The sequence below is a fragment of the Rhipicephalus sanguineus genome, chromosome 11 (genome assembly GCF_013339695.2).
Source record: "Rhipicephalus sanguineus isolate Rsan-2018 chromosome 11, BIME_Rsan_1.4, whole genome shotgun sequence".
NCBI lineage: Eukaryota > Metazoa > Arthropoda > Arachnida > Ixodida > Ixodidae > Rhipicephalus > Rhipicephalus sanguineus.
In genome coordinates this window covers 14,223,274-14,242,291 of record NC_051186.1, presented here as the reverse complement: position 1 = coordinate 14,242,291, position 19,018 = coordinate 14,223,274, and the positions used below count along the sequence as shown (strand labels likewise).

Here is a 19,018-nt window from a genome sequence, read left to right as displayed (position 1 = left end):
TCTGTCCCCAACTTCGCAAAAAGGAAATAGATACGTTCTAACGATGATAGACCTTGCCACGCGCTACCCAGATGCGGTAGCCTTGCCGAGTGTTGAAACGGAGCGAGTAGCGGAAGCGCTACTAGAAATGTTCGCTCGCGTTGGGGTCCCACGGGAAATAGTGAGCGACCGTGGCAAATCTTTCACATCTGGCCTGATACAAGATCTGAGACGACTACTGTCATTTAGACAACTTCCCACGATGCCTTATCACAGCATGGTGAACGGGCTTGTTGAAAACGTCAATAGGACACTCAAGCAGATGATTAGGCGAATGTGTCAGGAGTGCCCTAAACAATGGGACAGGTACTTGGCTCCACTACTCTTTGCTTATCGTGAGGTCCCACAAGCGAGCCTTGGCTTTTCACCATTTGACCTCCTGTACGGAAGATTTGTACGTGGCCCAATGTCCATCCTCAAGGAACTGTGGACAAGCGACAACCTCGATGCTGAGACCAAGACGATATACGAATATGCCACCAAGCTACAAGAGAGGTTGCAGAACACCTGCAAGATTGCCCAAGAAGAGGTCCAGAAAGCAAAAGCTTCACAAAAGAAGTATGATGACAGAACGAAAAGACCTCGAGAGCTGTATGCAGGCGATAGAGTGTTGCTGCTCCTTCCATCGGAGAAAAATAGGCTACTCCTCACATTGAAAGGTCCCTTTACAGTCGTCGAGAGACGCAACGACTGGGATTATCTAGTAGACCTGGGTTCGCGAGTTAGCTTATTTCACGCTAACCTCCTCAAGAGATATGAAGAAAGGGAAATCCAACCCCATCACCGATAGGGTCCTTTCGAACAAAGTTGTGTTACATTTGCTCAGAACTATCGCAAAACATGTGCGACTTCATGTAAATAGCATTATTGTGTTGTTGGACTTCATGATCGTGGAAAAGTTGTTGTGCCGAACAACTTTCTTGAGTGGGGGGATAATTGTAATGAATGAAGGGAATTTCTGAAAGAAATTTATATGTTTGGGAATTTTTGGTGTAATTTTGAGATGTTTGTGCGGAATTGTGAGGGTGAAGACGACGGCGACATGAAGGCGAGCCAGGGACAGGTGGCACGCGCGGCGGCAGCACAAGAAAAAAGAAGACGAAAAAGAAGAGAGGCGCGTGTGGAACGCGCAGACGGCTGAGCGAAGCTAGCCGTAGGACACGCCGGACCAGGGCGCTGTCCGAGAAGTTCGTCGTGGCCGTGCTCAGCGAGGACTGGTGCTTGCCTGGTGGTTCGGGCGTTGGCGGTGGCTCCAGCGAGGACGTGCCGGACCAGGGCGCTGTCCGGGGAGCTCCTCCTGCCTGTTCTCGGTGAGACCTAGGGAGCCGAGCTACCTGCCTGAGGCTACCGGTACAGGGCGCGGCTCCTGCTGTGTCGGCGGGCAGGCGTCATGAGTTCCTGAACACCGTCGCCACCTGGGACGGCGCAAGGCCGTGATCAAACGGGAGGCCTTACGGAGGCCTTGTCATCCTGCCGTGAAACACACGGGACGTGTCACCTGCGTGCCTGGGCTTGCGTTCAACGACACTCGTCGCCGCATGTGGACTGACCCTCCAACATCTACAAGTCGTGAGATGTTTTTTCTGTACCCTCGATCGGACATTCCGCGGTTAGGACGTTCATATTAATTTGTGTGTTTATCTCTGTGCTTGTTCTCCGTGATCGTCCCTAGCATACCTTGTCCCTATAAATGTTGATCCAAACTCATTCGTGCGTATTCTCTTGTCGCCTGTTCCGTTGAGCCACGCACTCGCAAACGTGACGAACCACCACTCGGTCCTTACAGTTGGGTATATTTGTGTTAAATGTGCGCCGTTAGGCCGGGGTTGTGTATGAAGTGAAGAAGTGTCTTGTGGAATGTGTTGTCATGTATCCATCGGTCATAACTGTTTGTGTCACTGTAGCGAAGACCAGCTTGCCGTAGATGACGGGAGCGTTCCGTCTGTAATCCTTGGCATGTCCATATAAGGTGGTATGCATCTGCTTGCATCACCGGAACAGAATAGTACGGGCATGTATCACCAACTGGTAAATGCGACCAGTTCCATGTTGAGAGAATAGCTGGTTTAAGCGCCACCCCTGCCCGAAGCCTCCTAAGCACGACTTCCTCCGCCCTAGTAGGGTGAAGGGGGAGAGAACAGCCACACGGTGGGATAAGAGCGCGCGTATCCTACGGGAGAACATTTTTACGGGCACGGAGTGTATTTAGCGGTGTATTTAGGCTTATGTCTCGTGAAAGAAGAAGTAGTCACAAAGCCGCTTACATGAGAAATTTGTTCACAAACGGCACTGGAAAGCAGTGTAGCTAGCAAAGGTTCACTAGCTCTGAAAAACACAAGGTGGTTTAAACAGATAGAGAGGAATACTCGTGAGGCTTGCAGGACTACAGCAGTCCTAAAGCCTCACCAGTCATAGGACGAGATAAGCGTCTCAATAAATCTTTATGTCAAAGCTACTCAAAAAAGCTAGCCAATAAATCTTTACACAGACAGACAGACAGACAGACAGACAGACAGACAGACAGACAGACAGACAGACAGACATTATGTTAAAGTGGAGTTGGGCGAAATACAAATCAAATTTAAATTTAAAAAAATATCTACGCCCTGCCTGCACCACCTAAGTGTCCCAGGCCAATAGCGATAAATTAGATAAAAGTACGAAATGTACTAAAATTTCGATTAAAAATAGAAAATAAAAAATTAATAAAATAAAAATTTGATCCCACCACCTAGCGGAACCAAGACAGACAGACAGGCAGGCCAATAACTTTATTGAAGTCCTCAAGGACTAGCCGGCGAGGACCCGCTGGGGCCCCCGACTCGCCGCTGCCTGCTCCACGTTTTTTTTTTTTTCGGGCCTCTTCCGTTTCGACACACTTCATGCATTACAATTGTTCAATCATGCAGTTAAACGATCGTATTCGATGGCAAAAGCGAGGTGGCTGCCATATTTGCGCCTTCACGTTTGCCGTGACGTGAGGGTAAGGGATCACACAAAAATACAATACGTGCTGTCGCTCAAGGTGTTTCGTATTAGCCCGATGATCTATCAGTAATAGAAAATTACATACAACCATCATAACGCTTCCCAAAAGTGGTTTACCAGTCACCAAGCACCTGCGTCTGAACCAGATGTCATACATGTAATCAAAGAAGTCAGGAGGAGTGAAGCGGTTTGCAATAAGTGCACAATAGAAGATGAAGTGGAACTGGGGGAGAAGTGAGGGAAGAAATTAGATTAAAATGGTGGACGACAGCTGTCTGATTGAAGTTATGTTTTTTATGCATTAGCTCCTGTATAGAACGCCACACTCTACATGGTGTCCCAAATATCACGCACCACGACTTAAAAAAAAAAAGAGGAACGTCGTTACGAGAAGCACGTCAAGTGCATATTGTTCCCTGTATACTGTAGTATCCACTACTAATTTTTTCGTTAATGATGTTTAGGTAATTTGTCCTAATTATGTTTCTAGGTCGACAAATACTCACCTAATGCAATCACGTGCAATAAACACTGAGTTGTCAGCATCCCGCCTTGATCATTCGCCTTTCGTGTGCTTCTTTGCGCTACTGTTCTAAGTATTTTTTATAGTGTCGAGCTCTACGTTGATCACGATAAACAAACGGTACATTTCATGCTCCTTCTGCTCCGTTTGTTTTGGCTGGAGGCATGCGGCTAATTGAAAGGTTTCGCTATGACCCATGTATTGAGATTTGGACAGGCGTACGTGCCGTCTTTGGTTGCGATTGTAGCAGATTTTGTCCATGTTTTCTTGAAATGATAGTTCGTTTATAAACGCACCATTGCTCTGAAAACAGCGTAGTTAGTGCAAACGCCAGTATATAAAATTCACCATAAGTTTAAGCTGAACAAACATGCTGCAACGGCCAAACGCTCCTGCCTTAGCTCGCGAATAAGTGTGCCGCACAGCTGCCAGGAGCAAGCACAGAAAAAAAATCACGAACTAGTCCAAGGCGGACCAAAAAATTCGGCAGATCCCACGCGCTGTGGGAATCTGTTTCATGCGAAGCAGTCAGCAAGTACTTCTACGCTGTATTTTATGGCTTTGAGCCAAGCGTTACTAGGTTGATCTACGCGTTTTTGTAGATGTAGCAGCTATGTGCACATCGCGGGCTTACCAGGCACGTCGACAACACTGGCGTTTAATGGGTAACTTATGGTGCGACGTAACGTCAGCCCTCACGTTAGAGTAGATACGTCAGTGTTATGGAAACTAAGTGCACTTTATGGTGCAATCATGGGAATATCACACGTAACTTTACCTAATGTATTCCACCGGGGTCAAGCAACGCTTCAGTACAGCTTGCTGAATCATAGGAATACACATGTAATCTTTATTAGACTGCTGTAAAAGCGGAGCCAACACTGGAACCACAGACGTTAATCTCCTACGACACATCTATCGTAAGAGTACCTATCGTAAGAGTAGTAGTGTTTATTGCTTTCATCTAAAAAATAAATAGCCAACACCAAAAACACAATAGAGGTTGCACCGCCATTACGCCTGCATAGGCTGTTTTTCCAAACCAGTTTATAACCTGGCGTGGCTCTGTGGTAGACTACTTGATTGCCACGCAGAATGATTAGGTTCGATTCCTGCTCGCATCCTAATTCTTATTCTTTCCATTCGTAGTGTCAACGCTGCCGATGTCGGTTTTTCTTAACGCTCTCTCATTTAAATTGGAAATGTCTGTTCTCACCGTTTGTGGGTAGATATAAACTGTTTATCACCTGTGATGCATACCGGTACGACGCGGCCTGTGGTAATCGGGTATGTGCCACACGTGTCTGGATCAAGGAGTTTGACGACGTACGTGGCATGATTTTTACATTTATTCATCTCCTGACCAGGCTGTCATATTCGTGAAATCCTCCTACCCTCTCATGCCAATATTCGTCTACACCAAATTAATGTGGCGTTCATGAGAGCACCCAGACGTAGGCGGCTAGATAGATAGATAGATAGATAGATAGATAGATAGATAGATAGATAGATAGATAGATAGATAGATAGATAGATAGATAGATAGATAGATAGATAGATAGATAGATAGATAGATAGATAGATAGATAGATAGATAGATAGATAGATAGATAGATATAAACGCTCTAATGCCGAAGGTTCGCTAAGAAATTCCTCCCATTTAAAAACGCCAGCCTGAGCGGAAAGCGCAGCACAGTTCACAGTGAAAGTTGAAAGAGCGGCATTTCTAGAGGCCGTTGTAAACTTTCTTGGGCTACTAATACAATTACAACTGCAGGGTACCCACTACGCCATAAATGATAATTCTAGTGAAGTTGAGAAGCACCCACTACGCCATTATTCGTCATTTTGCGGAGAAGCCAGATACCTGCTACACATCTGTGAGGCGTTATGTGCGCTTTTTTGATGCGACGACTGGTGGCGATGAAGAATTATGGCTGAGCCCTTTGTAATGGATTGGGAGCTGTCAACGACCCACTAGTAACGAAATTCGCATTCTGTGACTTCCGGTCGCTATTTCACTCTCCTACCACGCTATATGACATACGTTAACGTGAGAATGACAGGGAGAGAGAACTTTATTGAGACCCTGATGGAATGAATCATGGGGGCCTCCTTGGCAACCAATAGACGTGCATTTGCGAGTTATCCCCTACACTATAAATCATCATAATTTTTGTGAAGTAGGGAAGCAGCCACTATGCCATTTTTCGTCATGCTGAGGAGAACCGTGGTACCCGAAAAACACCTGTAAGGAGTTATGTGCACTTTGTTGATGCTGTGCACGATTACGATGAAGAATTATAGCACAGCGCTTTGTAATGGGTTGGAAGCATTCAACAACCCACTCGTTGCGTAAATCGTATTGTGTGACGCCTGGTTCTTATTTTACTCTTCTACCACGCTACATTACATATGTTAATATGGTTCCTTCCCGAGATGAAACCTGTATAGGGTCTTTTTGCAAAGCAGTTTTAAGCACCAGCATGGTTCTGAGTTAGAGTGCTGGGCTCCCATGCAGACGGCCCAGGTTCTAACCCCGTTCCACCCTGGACATTTTCTTTCTTATTTCGTTTTTTTTTTTTGCGTGATAGCGGTTACGGACACTGGCGAGGGACAACCGCTGCCGCCGCCGGCCGTTGAAATGATCAGCCATTGAAATGATCGCATAACAGCTTTCACTGTAAAATGATAACAAGGTAACTTAGAATGCATTCTATTATAGGTAGGAGCATTAGAGAATCAGGCATCTTCCGTTGGAGGCAGCGTCTCTCAGTGTAAGGCGGTAAAGCATTATTCCGTTAGTTTCATCGGTCAATACTATCTAAACGCGAATTCACGCTCTAATTCTCTCACTGGTTGGAAGTACGAAGACTACATGATAACTTAATTTTACAAGCGCTATCGCTGTGAATTTTCCGCATAAATGTAACTGCAGAATATTGCATGCTTTCCAGGTCAACCATAACGTTGCGTGCATAACTGGGAGCGTTCTACGGTTTTTACTCGCGTACCATCTTTTCCGGAGCAGAAAATTGAAACACGGCATGTGTCTGTCGCATGGCTCAGACAGACCGTATTTATCGCCTGAAAATCACCGCCGGCTGTCAATATGTTCGTGTCCGATCACATGAAGCTGCCGCTAACTGTTTTGCGCGCCTGTGTACGATTCCCGCAAAATCATTCGCATTAGCATTGTGATGCATTTACGTTTACCCCTAATAGTATTTACTTTTACCCCCGTGGTATAAGAGGATACGGTTTCTCCAGATAAAGGAGTTTTTCTGCAGTATGTCATCTCAACGCGAAGTGGCGAGAACTGCTGGAATCGAGAGCGCCGCCCCTTTTGCACCTCGTTCCTCAGCTAGCGCGTTCTGCCGGCCCCGCGCGGCTCAGTTGTCGGGAACCACCGTTAAAGGGCTTGAGGAGCGATTGACGGCAGGCTTCGCGCGAGGGATTATGTTGTCACATGCGACCTCCGTGCGACGGAGATGACCGGCTCGTTTCTTGGTTTCAGTCACGTTCGTCGCAAGCGCTCGCGAGCTTTTACTCGCAGGTAAAACACACGATGCGCAAGGTGATGTTATCGATTTCCCCTTTATACGGGATATGACGGCGATGCCGACGGCAAGAACCCATCGAGAGTGTCCATCTGATTGTTATCGCAATAAAAGAATAACAATTCCAGACAAGACTGCGCACATATCTACATTTGCAAAATTAGGTTCTGCGATCATCAGCGCACTAAAGAGAGACACCTTTCAATTTGTAATAAATCACTATTTTCCTGCTTTTTCTTTTTTACTATTCAAATACAGTCCTCAAAATGCAAAATCAGCTAGCTTTTTCATGCTATCCATTCACTCTAGTTGTACGCTATTCAGCAAAGGCAGGCTGAAAACTTCTAAAAATATTTTCAGCCATTGACCTTCCATGCATTTCATCGCGTGTCGTATTCCAGAGGCATTCATGCTGCGGTTTCATACGAGTTCATAATATTATTTTCTATGCCTTCTTTCAAGCGCATTATTACATCTCATGTGCTGTCATACGGGCACTTTTGCTCGTGACGGTGGCCGTTTGGGGTGCTGAACAAGGCACTCGACCAGAACAGAAAGTCTTGCTCCCGGTAGAACGTGACCGGTGGTACCGCGCGTGCCATCGTACCCTGTACGAATTCTTGGATAGTGGTGTAAGTACAACGAAATATTTCTTGTGTGGCCACAGATTACATGAGACACACGCGTGACTTTTTCGGTCCTCTTTGATTTGGCCGCAATTCCGATGCTTGTCAGTGCAGTTAAAAACTGTTTAGATTACAAGTTTAGGCCTGAATGATGTAACAACAATCACTTTCGCTGCAAAAAGCAGCCGGGGTACACGATCCGCGCCTTCGTTGCGGTTGTGACATGCCGACGAGGAATTGTAGAGTAATGCATAACATGCTCTCGTTCGAAGTGTTTCCTACTGGCCAGGTGAAGTCTCATAACAAAAAAACACATGCAGTCGCCATTATTGTGCCCATGCGTGGAACGAGCACAATAAATATTACTTTTATCACAACAATGCAGCCGTTTGAGTAGACCTGCGTTATACTTTCGGGAAAAACAGTTAACCCATCTGCCTGATCCCAATACTACATAATGCACTGATATAGCTAGTCTAATGGATTCGAAGTCGCACAGTACATCACTGCAGACTGAATCCACCATAATTTATGAAAGTGCCTCAAACTTCACTGTTGTTGCTTTAAATTTTAGCAGTCACCAAAGCACCAGTGTCTCATATCAAAAAGCAGATGGCGTACATATCGAAGGAAGAACGCGCGCCGTCCACGAAGGCTTGAGGTAAGGATTCTTGATGTGCGGTAAAAAAAACTAAAGTTGGACGCTTCAGGTTCCCCTTAAGAGTAGAACACGACAGCGTAATCGGGCCCCGTTCGCCCCGTAGACACCTTCACCTTGGCGCAACGAAAGGAACGTCTGTGCACGTTACATTAGCCAATCTCACAATGCGCACTGCAAGTTGAGCTGCGAAATACCCACTACATCATAAGTATTCCTTTTGCGAATCAGCGAAGTACCGACTACGCGTCCGAAAGGCAAAGCTTCAACTTACGTACCTGCTTACTTTGCTGATGCTTTTGCTGCTGATAATAAAATATGTCTGAGCGATTGCATTGGGTCGGCCTCTAAACCCCTTAGTTGTTATGCAATGCGCATGCCTTCACGCATGGCGCGATTCTACGCTTCTGCCACGCAAAATTACATCAGTTAAGGAGACTGCTCGCATTACATGACATTCGAATGGGATTTTTATTTTTCGGAAGCAGTTCCAAGGAATGGCGTGGCTCTGTGTTAGAACACCTGCTTTCCAAGCAAAAGGCCTGAGTTTCATTCTTACTCGAGCAGAAGGTACTTTTAGTATTCATTTACTTGCATATATCTCGAATTCTCCCTCACGGACAACGCTTATTCTTCGCTGACAATTAACGAGGCCGACGTCGACAGCAGAATGTCTGCGAAACGAACTCTTTAACGCTCTCGCGTTAGAATTTGGCGCTTCCAAAATGTATCCTTTCGAAGAGTCCGTGAAGAGGGGAAGACCAGCCAAGCTGGAGACGGCCAGGCATCGCGCGAGCGTTTGGCTTCACTTGCCCGGTCGTCGTAGGTGGCATTAGACAGTTATAGTTTAGCGGGTTTAGCGGAATAGCGGGCTTACCGGAATAGCGGGATCGAAGTGCGCATGCGCAGTACCGTAAACGACCCGTAGTGTTTACCGTGCGCACGCTATTTGTCAGATTTAGCGTTAGCGTGTTTGCGTGGTTAACGTAGTGTACGTAAAACATGGCGGCGGTTTTCGACGCCCGCTTCGAACTGAACTTAGCGTTGATGTGGACGGATCCACTTCTTTCGTAGCAAACGACTGTGCTAAATGGCTTCGCTTGCCTTCAGGTAGCTTCGACGACACGGTATTACGGATAACTTAGCGTAGTTTTTGAGATCGTTTCCCATTTCAAACGTCGCTAGGCCTAACTAGAAGATCGGTGTACACAAGTCTGCAACATGAAATTTTTGCTTTTGGTGCTTAGTTCATATTTATTTACTTTTATTTTCACTAAAAAAAGGAGGAATATTGCTGCGTGCGGGGATACAGGCGAGCATTCTCGGTATTGTTCTTTCCACTTTTTTTAACGCATTCACCCTTCGCTAGGTGGCGCCACCATCCCGGCTTGGGCACGTAAACGCTATCCCGCTAAACTAAAACACGCTTTCTGCAACCAACGTTTGCGGCACGGTAACGCTATTCCCTTAAACCCCGCTATCACGCTAACGCTAAACTATAACTGTCTATTGTCTCGACAGCAACTCGCACGCTCGCGCCTCCGAGCGCATCGACGTTCCTCGTAGTGTCAGTGCTCCTCTGTGGAACGCACGACAGGCGTACGACCCATGGCGAGTCCAAATAACAACTAAACACATGGCTATAAAAAGCACAAATGCGATACGTTGACGAGACGTATTGGACAAAATTGGACCATCTCCCCGTGTATTGTGTATTGTAGTGTATTATCTCCCCGAAGGGAACGCTGATGGGATGCGAAGCAGCAGCGTTGCCCACGGGTGGCGTCACGGGTTGAACGGCGCTAACGCGGGTGCTGCGGTGAGCGCTGGAAGATTCGTTTGAAGGGAAACATTTACACTAGCGTTTACTAGTGTAAACGCTTGTTTGAAACGAGGACACGGGAAACGAGCGGGCGTTCGAGCAGGCAGCTGCGGCGCTCCGGCGGGTGAGGGAGAGAGTGACGTACGCGCGCACCTGCGAGGGAAGCGTGCGAGGGGTGCGTGACGTCATCGCCCAGCTGCGGCGTGACCTACTTGGCACCGCTCCAACACCTGCGCCGAGGGAAGCGCGTTGCCTCGGGTTTGTGCGGACGGACGGACAGCGTTACACATGCTAGTCAAAGAGCTGCTACGCATGTAAAAGACTGTGACTTCTCATTAAAGACGGTACGGCTAAATTCAGTGTAACGTTCCAGTGACTTTAGGTGCAGCAATCGCGGTGCGCCTACTAATGTGGACGCGCTCACATGGCTGCTAGTGTGAACTAGGCTATGTAATGAAGAAGCAAAAGCTAAGGTCCTGCGAAAAGCAGGGTTTATTGAACATTGTTTTGCAATCCTAAGTTTGAAAACATCTCCAAACCGGCGTTTCATACAATGCCGCGAGATGATGCGACCTGTCTGTCTGCATAAGTGTGCCCCGAAGTTAACGCCGCATCCGACGGGAGCAGGGTGGTGACATCTTTGGCGGTGCCATATTGGGCCGAAGTCGATGACGCAGACGGCCTCTTCTTAAAGTGACAAACATGGTAACAGACACGCGCATGAAAGTGCAGAAATAAAACGAACTCAGACGTCACATTCATGGCGTCTGCCACAGCGCGCGCCTGTGTGCTCCGGCACAACATGGCAGTTCTGTTACAGTTGTCGCCACCCTAAATGATGCCGACATCAGTGCCCCTCAATTTTAGCAAAATCCAGCTTAATAATATCTGGGGTTTAACGTCCCAAAACCACGATATGAAAAGGCAGCTTCGCAATGCCGGGAATTTATTTGTGTTTCCGTTATTGTTTGCTGCTTAACATTGCTCACCTAATCCACGAAGTTTTTTCATCATTGGACGGAGTATTTTCCACATCGTGGAGCCGTATGCTGGTAATGAAAAAAAAAAAACAGCGCATTTCACGCTCCTTGTACCCAGCTCGTAATGGCTGGAGACGAACAGCCAGTTGAAAGCTCTCGTCATGAGAGAATTGAAGAGCTTTGTTCTGGGCTACAAGCCCGCCTGTGGTTGCACTTGTAGGCAACACTGTCGATTTTTTTTGAACAGGATAGTTAGATTATCAAGCCCACCATTGGCCTGCAAGGTGTGTAGTAGGTCCCGCCGCCATTCCATCGCATGTACCATGATTCTAAGCATAAGAGGAACGCTGGAACACTCAAAGCACCTGTTTCACATCGCAGGTCAATGTACCACACAGCTGCCAAGAGCTGCAAAGCCGACAACAAATATAAACAAGGTCATTTAGTGAGCAGGCTTACCTCGCTAGCTGGGAGCATCAGTTTGCCGGGCCTCCTTTGTTAGTGGCAACACCTTTCAATGTAAGTGTCTATATGTTAGCCGGCTTCTTTCATAAGCCAATATTATCGAAGCGCGAAGTTTTTGCTCAACCACCCGTATCGATTCAATGCCCGAAAGCTACTTCAAAAGCTTCCTCGGGTTTCCAATCCTCTGAATATGGGCTGTAAATGTGAATACCAACCGCATGGCTTCTTGGGAAACAATAGAAATATTTGTTAAGCGCTAAGAATCTCAGAAAACTGTAGTTATGACGAGATTAAAACTCTTTTTTGTGGAAAATGTTTTTATTCGCGCTTTGTTTTTGGTTGCGTCGAGAGCAATGCATACATTTCAAACCTTACTTTTTAACCTAAACTTCTTTGCCAGTGTGCACTCGCCACGGTGGTATAGTGGTTACGGCGCTCGACTGCTGACCCGCAGGCCGCGGGATGAAATCCCGGCGGCGGCGGCCGCGTTTTCGGTAGAGGCTAAATTGCTGGAGAGCCGTGTGCTTACATTTTGGTGCACGTTAAAGAACCCCTGGGGGTCAAACTTTCCGCAGCTATCCACTACGGCGTCCTTCACAATGGTATCGTGGTTTTGGCACGTTAAACCCTCGATGTTGTTCATCTTTGCCAGTGTAGCGTTGCTAGTTCAGTGACGTCGACACTTGGGCGAGCTGGTTTCGAATCATGTTAAGTGCGTGAAGTGCCGGTCTCGAGAGAACAATACGGATGGGACACAAGTAAGCGCGAGTGTCTTGTTAACTTGTGTTATCTCTGCTTTGTCCTGACCCGTTCAATGATACCAACGTTTTTATTGGGTAGCAAACCAGGTGTACGTAGTTGACATTCGTGCCTTTCATTTGCCTATGATTAGAACCTACTGACGATGTGGCTATGGCAGTGGTCTCAAGCTTGCCTCAGCGAGCGGGCCACAGTCACGAAATTCATTCCCACAAGAGCCGGGACAATGCATGTGGTGGGAGTGGAGCGGAAGGGTGGGGGCGGGCGGAGATAATTATAACTATGTGCCACCTGACGTGGTCATTTGAAAGAATGCCTTTCCCGTATCCCATATATCGGTCACTTCTGAATGGAATTTCACGTCAGGTTTTGAAAAAAATATCGATTCTGATTTCCACAATGACTGAAATGTGGACGCCGATTCTTAAATATATAGTTTTCGTTCCACGGTGATATTTCAACTCCGAGTGACCGCGTGGGATGCCTCAAGAATAAACAATGTTTGAAACCAGTGTCATCATATAAGCAAGCAAAGGTAAGCTAAACGTGGAAACTCCCACTCTTACGTGCAATCAGGCCGGAGCGGCTTCGCTCTCAGAAAAAACAACCCATCTCGTGCTATGTGTCCTAGATGCGGGTGTGAGGACATCTTATCAGATGGCTTGATTGTCTCTGAGCATGTCCACTTTCTGTCATTGCACAAAGATGCAAGTTTACAATTTTACAGCGAAAGCTGTTATGAGATCACTTCACCGGCCGTTTTCGGCGCCGTAGTTTTCCGCCGCCCCCGGTGTCCGTAACCACTATCGCTCGAAATAAGAAAAAAACGAAATAGGAAAACAATTCTAGGATGGAACGAGGTTCCAACCTGGGTCCTCTGCGTGGGAGCCCAGTATTCAACCACTGAGCGATGCCGGTGCTTGAAACTGCTTTGCAAAAAGGTCCTATACAGGCTTCATGTCGGGAAGGAACCGCATTACCATATGCAATATAGCGTGGTACAAGAGTAAAATAAACACCAAGCGTAGCACAACGCGAATTCTGTAATCAGGCGTCACACAATGCGAATTGCGCAACGAGAAGGTTGTTCAATACTTCCAACCCATTACAAAAGGCTCCGCCATAATTCTTCGTCGTCATCAGGCACAGCATCAACAAAGTGCGCATAATGCCTTACATGCGTTCAGCAGGTACCACGGCTCTCCGTAGAATGACGAAAAATGGCATAATGCCCACTTTCCTACTTCTCCAAAATTACAATAATTTATAGCATAGTGGGTTCCTCGCAAGTGCACTTGTATTGGTCGCCAAGGAAGCCCATAAGGGCATGATCCATTTCCTCGGGGTCTCAGTAAAGTTCTTCGTCCCCCCCCCCCTCATCTCTCTCCCACGTCAACATATGGTATACAGCATGACGGGTGAGGGAAATAGCGACTGGGCGTCACCCAATGCAAATTACATAACTGGTGGGCCGCTTAAAGCTTCCAACCCATTACAAAGGGCTGAGCCATAATTCTTCATCGTCATCAGTCGTCGCGTCAACAAAGTGCACATAATGCCTTACAGACGTGCAGCTGGTGTCTCGCTTCTCCGCAAAATGACGGATAATGGCTTATAGGTGCTTCCGAACTTCACAAAAATTGCGATTTATGGCGTAGTGGGAACCTTGCTAGTGTACATGTATTAATAGCCTCAAGAGAGTTTACAACGGTGCTTTAGAAACGCCGCTCTTCTAGCTTTTGCTGTGACTGTGCTGCGGTTTCAGCGCAGGCCTGGCGTTTTTTTGTCTTTCCAGTGCCAGCAACTTCTTTTGTGTTGATTGTCGTATTTTGCTTCGCCTCGTCAGCATGCCATAGCTGTAATCTGGACTTTCATTTTGTTTCATTAGGCTAGCCGACTAAGCTTTGCGTCACGGGAATGTTTGGCGTCTACTACTTCACCCCTGGAGTGCTTATTAGCACGGCCGTGCTGTCGCTTTCATGGCTGCTCTTACTTTGGCGATGGTTGCGGGAAAGCCCCCCACCAGGTACCCGGCTGCCTCCCGCAGTCCCTGGGGCCTCGCTGACTGGACACCAGGAAATGCACAAAGCTGACTTCCATTGCTCCACAGCCATAAAATGGGCACAGGAATATGGACCCGTGTATCGGTGAGTAATTGCACACACACACACACACACACACACACACACACACACACACACACACACACACACATATATATATATATATATATATATATATATATATATATATATATATAGGGCTAAAGAGTAGTTCTGCCTACAGTAATAAAAATTGTGAAAATCTTCGTACTACAATACAGGAAACTAAACAAATATTTACTTTATCCTAACAGTTTCGGCTGGCGGTCCAGCCGTCTTCGAAGGATGTAACTGAAGTCACAACTGAAGTAATTGATTTCACTATATATATATATATATATATATATATATATATATATATATATATATGAGAACTAACAGACAATAACGCCAAGGAAAGTACAGGGGGTGTTATCTGTAGTATTTAGACTATAAATGTGAAGAAAGTAAAGTGGACGAAAAGATGACTTGCCGCCGGCAGGGACCGAACCTGCGACCTTCGAATAACGCGTCCGATGCTCTACCACTGAGCTACGGCGGCGGTCATCCTCCCGTCCACTTTCTGGGGTATATATGTTGATTTAAACCTAGGAGTGTTAGTCAGCGCCAATCGCAGCCATGGCGGCGAGTGTGGAACACTCTTTTTTTTTGCCTGTTGGCGTCACGTAGCACGTGATGTTTTTTTATACGAGTTGGCAGCTGACCAATAATCCCTCGCATACTACCTGAAGGCATTAAGTCTGCCAGGACGAGACCCTAGCTATGAATGAAGGAAAGCAAATGATTTTTCAAGGTCTCGTTTATCTTTGTTAGACACAATATTAATGAGAACTAACAGACAATAACGCCAAGGAAAGTACAGGGGGTGTTATCTGTAGTATTTAGACTATAAATGTGAAGAAAGTAAAGTGGACGAAAAGATGACTTGCCGCCGGCAGGGACCGAACCTGCGACCTTCGAATAACGCGTCCGATGCTCTACCACTGAGCTACGGCGGCGGTCATCCTCCCGTCCACTTTCTGGGGTATATATGTTGATTTAAACCTAGGAGTGTTAGTCAGCGCCAATCGCAGCCATGGCGGCGAGTGTGGAACACTCTTTTTTTTGCCTGTTGGCGTCACGTAGCACGTGATGTTTTTTATACGAGTTGGCAGCTGACCAATAATCCCTCGCATACTACCTGAAGGCATTAAGTCTGCCAGGACGAGACCCTAGCTATGAATGAAGGAAAGCAAATGATTTTTCAAGGGCTCGTTTATCTTTGTTAGACACAATATTAATGAGAACTAACAGACAATAACGCCAAGGAAAGTACAGGGGGTGTTATCTGTAGTATTTAGACTATAAATGTGAAGAAAGTAAAGTGGACGAAAAGATGACTTGCCGCCGGCAGGGACCGAACCTGCGACCTTCGAATAACGCGTCCGATGCTCTACCACTGAGCGCTCGATGCTCTACCACTGACCACTGAGCGCTCTACCACCAGGACGCTCGTCCTGGCAGACTTAATGCCTTCAGGTAGTATGCGAGGGATTATTGGTCAGCTGCCAACTCGTATAAAAAACATCACGTGCTACGTGACGCCAACAGGCAAAAAAAAAGAGTGTTCCACACTCGCCGCCATGGCTGCGATTGGCGCTGACTAACACTCCTAGGTTTAAATCAACATATATACCCCAGAAAGTGGACGGGAGGATGAACGCCGCCGTAGCTCAGTGGTAGAGCATCGGACGCGTTATTCGAAGGTCGCAGGTTCGGTCCCTGCCGGCGGCAAGTCATCTTTTCGTCCACTTTACTTTCTTCACATTTATAGTCTAAATACTACAGATAACACCCCCTGTACTTTCCTTGGCGTTATTGTCTGTTAGTTCTCATTAATATTGTGTCTAACAAAGATAAACGAGCCCTTGAAAAATCATTTGCTTTCCTTCATTCATAGCTAGGGTCTCGTCCTGGCAGACTTAATGCCTTCAGGTAGTATGCGAGGGATTATTGGTCAGCTGCCAACTCGTATAAAAAACATCACGTGCTACGTGACGCCAACAGGCAAAAAAAGAGTGTTCCACACTCGCCGCCATGGCTGCGATTGGCGCTGACTAACACTCCTAGGTTTAAATCAACATATATACCCCAGAAAGTGGACGGGAGAATGACCGCCGCCGTAGCTCAGTGGTAGAGCATCGGACGCGTTATTCGAAGGTCGCAGGTTCGGTCCCTGCCGGCGGCAAGTCATCTTTTCGTCCACTTTACTTTCTTCACATTTATAGTCTAAATACTACAGATAACACCCCCTGTACTTTCCTTGGCGTTATTGTCTGTTAGTTCTCATTAATATTGTGTCTAACAAAGATAAACGAGCCCTTGAAAAATCATTTGCTTTCCTTCATTCATAGCTAGGGTCTCGTCCTGGCAGACTTAATGCCTTCAGGTAGTATGCGAGGGATTATTGGTCAGCTGCCAACTCGTATAAAAAACATCACGTGCTACGTGACGCCAACAGGCAAAAGAAAGAGTGTTCCACACTCGCCGCCATGGCTGCGATTGGCGCTGACTAACACTCCTAGGTTTAAATCAACATATATACCCCAGAAAGTGGACGGGAGGATGACCGCCGCCGTAGCTCAGTGGTAGAGCATCGGACGCGTTATTCGAAGGTCGCAGGTTCGGTCCCCTCCGGCGGCAAGTCATCTTTTCGTCCACTTTACTTTCTTCACATTTATAGTCTAAATACTACAGATAACACCCCCTGTACTTTCCTTGGCGTTATTGTCTGTTAGTTCTCATTAATATTGTGTCTAACAAAGATAAACGAGCCCTTGAAAAATCATTTGCTTTCCTTCATTCATAGCTAGGGTCTCGTCCTGGCAGACTTAATGCCTTCAGGTAGTATGCGAGGGATTATTGGTCAGCTGCCAACTCGTATAAAAAACATCACGTGCTACGTGACGCCAACAGGCAAAAAAAAAGAGTGTTCCACACTCGCCGCCATGGCTGCGATTGGCGCTGACTAACACTCCTAGGTTTAAATCAACATATATTCCCCAGAAAGTGGACGGGAGGATGACCGCCGCCGTAGCTCAGTGGTAGAGCATCGGACGCGTTATTCGAAGGTCGCAGGTTCGGTCCCTGCCGGCGGCAAGTCATCTTTTCGTCCACTTTACTTTCTTCACATTTATAGTCTAAATACTACAGATAACACCCCCTGTACTTTCCTTGGCGTTATAGTCTGTTAGTTCTCATTAATATTGTGTCTAACAAAGATAAACGAGCCCTTGAAAAATCATTTGCTTTCCTTCATTCATAGCTAGGGTCTCGTCCTGGCAGACTTAATGCCTTCAGGTAGTATGCGAGGGATTATTGGTCAGCTGCCAACTCGTATAAAAAACATCACGTGCTACGTGACGCCAACAGGCAAAAAAAAGAGTGTTCCACACTCGCCGCCATGGCTGCGATTGGCGCTGACTAACACTCCTAGGTTTAAATCAACATATATAACCCAGAAAGTGGACGGGAGGATGACCGCCGCCGTAGCTCAGTGGTAGAGCATCGGACGCGTTATTCGAAGGTCGCAGGTTCGGTCCCTGCCGGCGGCAAGTCATCTTTTCGTCCACTTTACTTTCTTCACATTTATAGTCTAAGTACTACAGATAACACCCCCTGTACTTTCCTTGGCGTTATTGTCTGTTAGTTCTCATTAATATTGTGTCTAACAAAGATAAACGAGCCCTTGAAAAATCATTTGCTTTCCTTCATTTATATATATATATATATATATATATATATATATATATGTGTGTGTGTGTGTGTGTGTTTGCCTGCATATGTTTAACATGCATTCCTGCTGCAGTATGGGCAGCAGTACACTGCATTATTAAAAGAATATACAGGAAGTACCCATGGACTGCCATTCCATCTTCGAAAATTATTTTCACCTGCTATGGTGTTCCCGCTGCAGCTTCCTTGGCACTTTCAAGGTAAATTGGATGTTGTAAGCTATGCATTTTTACTATTAATACGGTTCCGTTTAAGCAATAAGCGTAAATATAAAATGGAAAGGCTGTGAAATCAAGATTAAAGCCACTACAATACACCTTTAAAATAACGGCACAGATATGGAATCTTGACCGAATCCTTTAGAACATGACATACCCCAACAAGCAGCTTGCCATCTCACGGCATCTATCAATTGTGTTGAAGGCCAACTGACGCGTTGGACAAGGGCGCGATCTCTCAGTAGATGTTCCGTTGGTGGCCACGCATTGTAGACGGCTGCACGCTTACGCACAGCGCTGACTTACGCACTCCTTCCCCCCCCCCTTCCTCCCATCGTACCCTCCCCTGTGCTGCGGTTGCCGGTGGCTGATGCAGCAGTTGCTGAACCGGCGTCAGTTTCGTTGCGCTGCGTCACGTGGCTTGCAAGCACAGCTGTCGCCGTCGCCGAATTGGGTGCACGCTTTTGTCAGAAACAAAGGAAACACTTTCACGTAAAAATTGCC

The 19,018-nt window shown here is 46.6% G+C and overlaps 1 protein-coding gene across 1 annotated transcript in view; it reads left to right on the top strand.

Annotated features, from left to right (window-relative positions):
- The first annotated feature begins 14,358 nt into the window (after positions 1–14,358).
- Positions 14,359–19,018, top strand: part of LOC119374879 (cytochrome P450 2C23-like) — a 41,882-nt gene continuing 37,222 nt past the window's right edge. Inside the window, exon 1 of the mRNA XM_049411070.1 lies at positions 14,359–14,567. Within this exon, the coding sequence (XP_049267027.1) occupies positions 14,552–14,567 (16 nt within the window). The 5' untranslated portion in view covers positions 14,359–14,551. The remainder of the gene's footprint in view (positions 14,568–19,018) is intronic.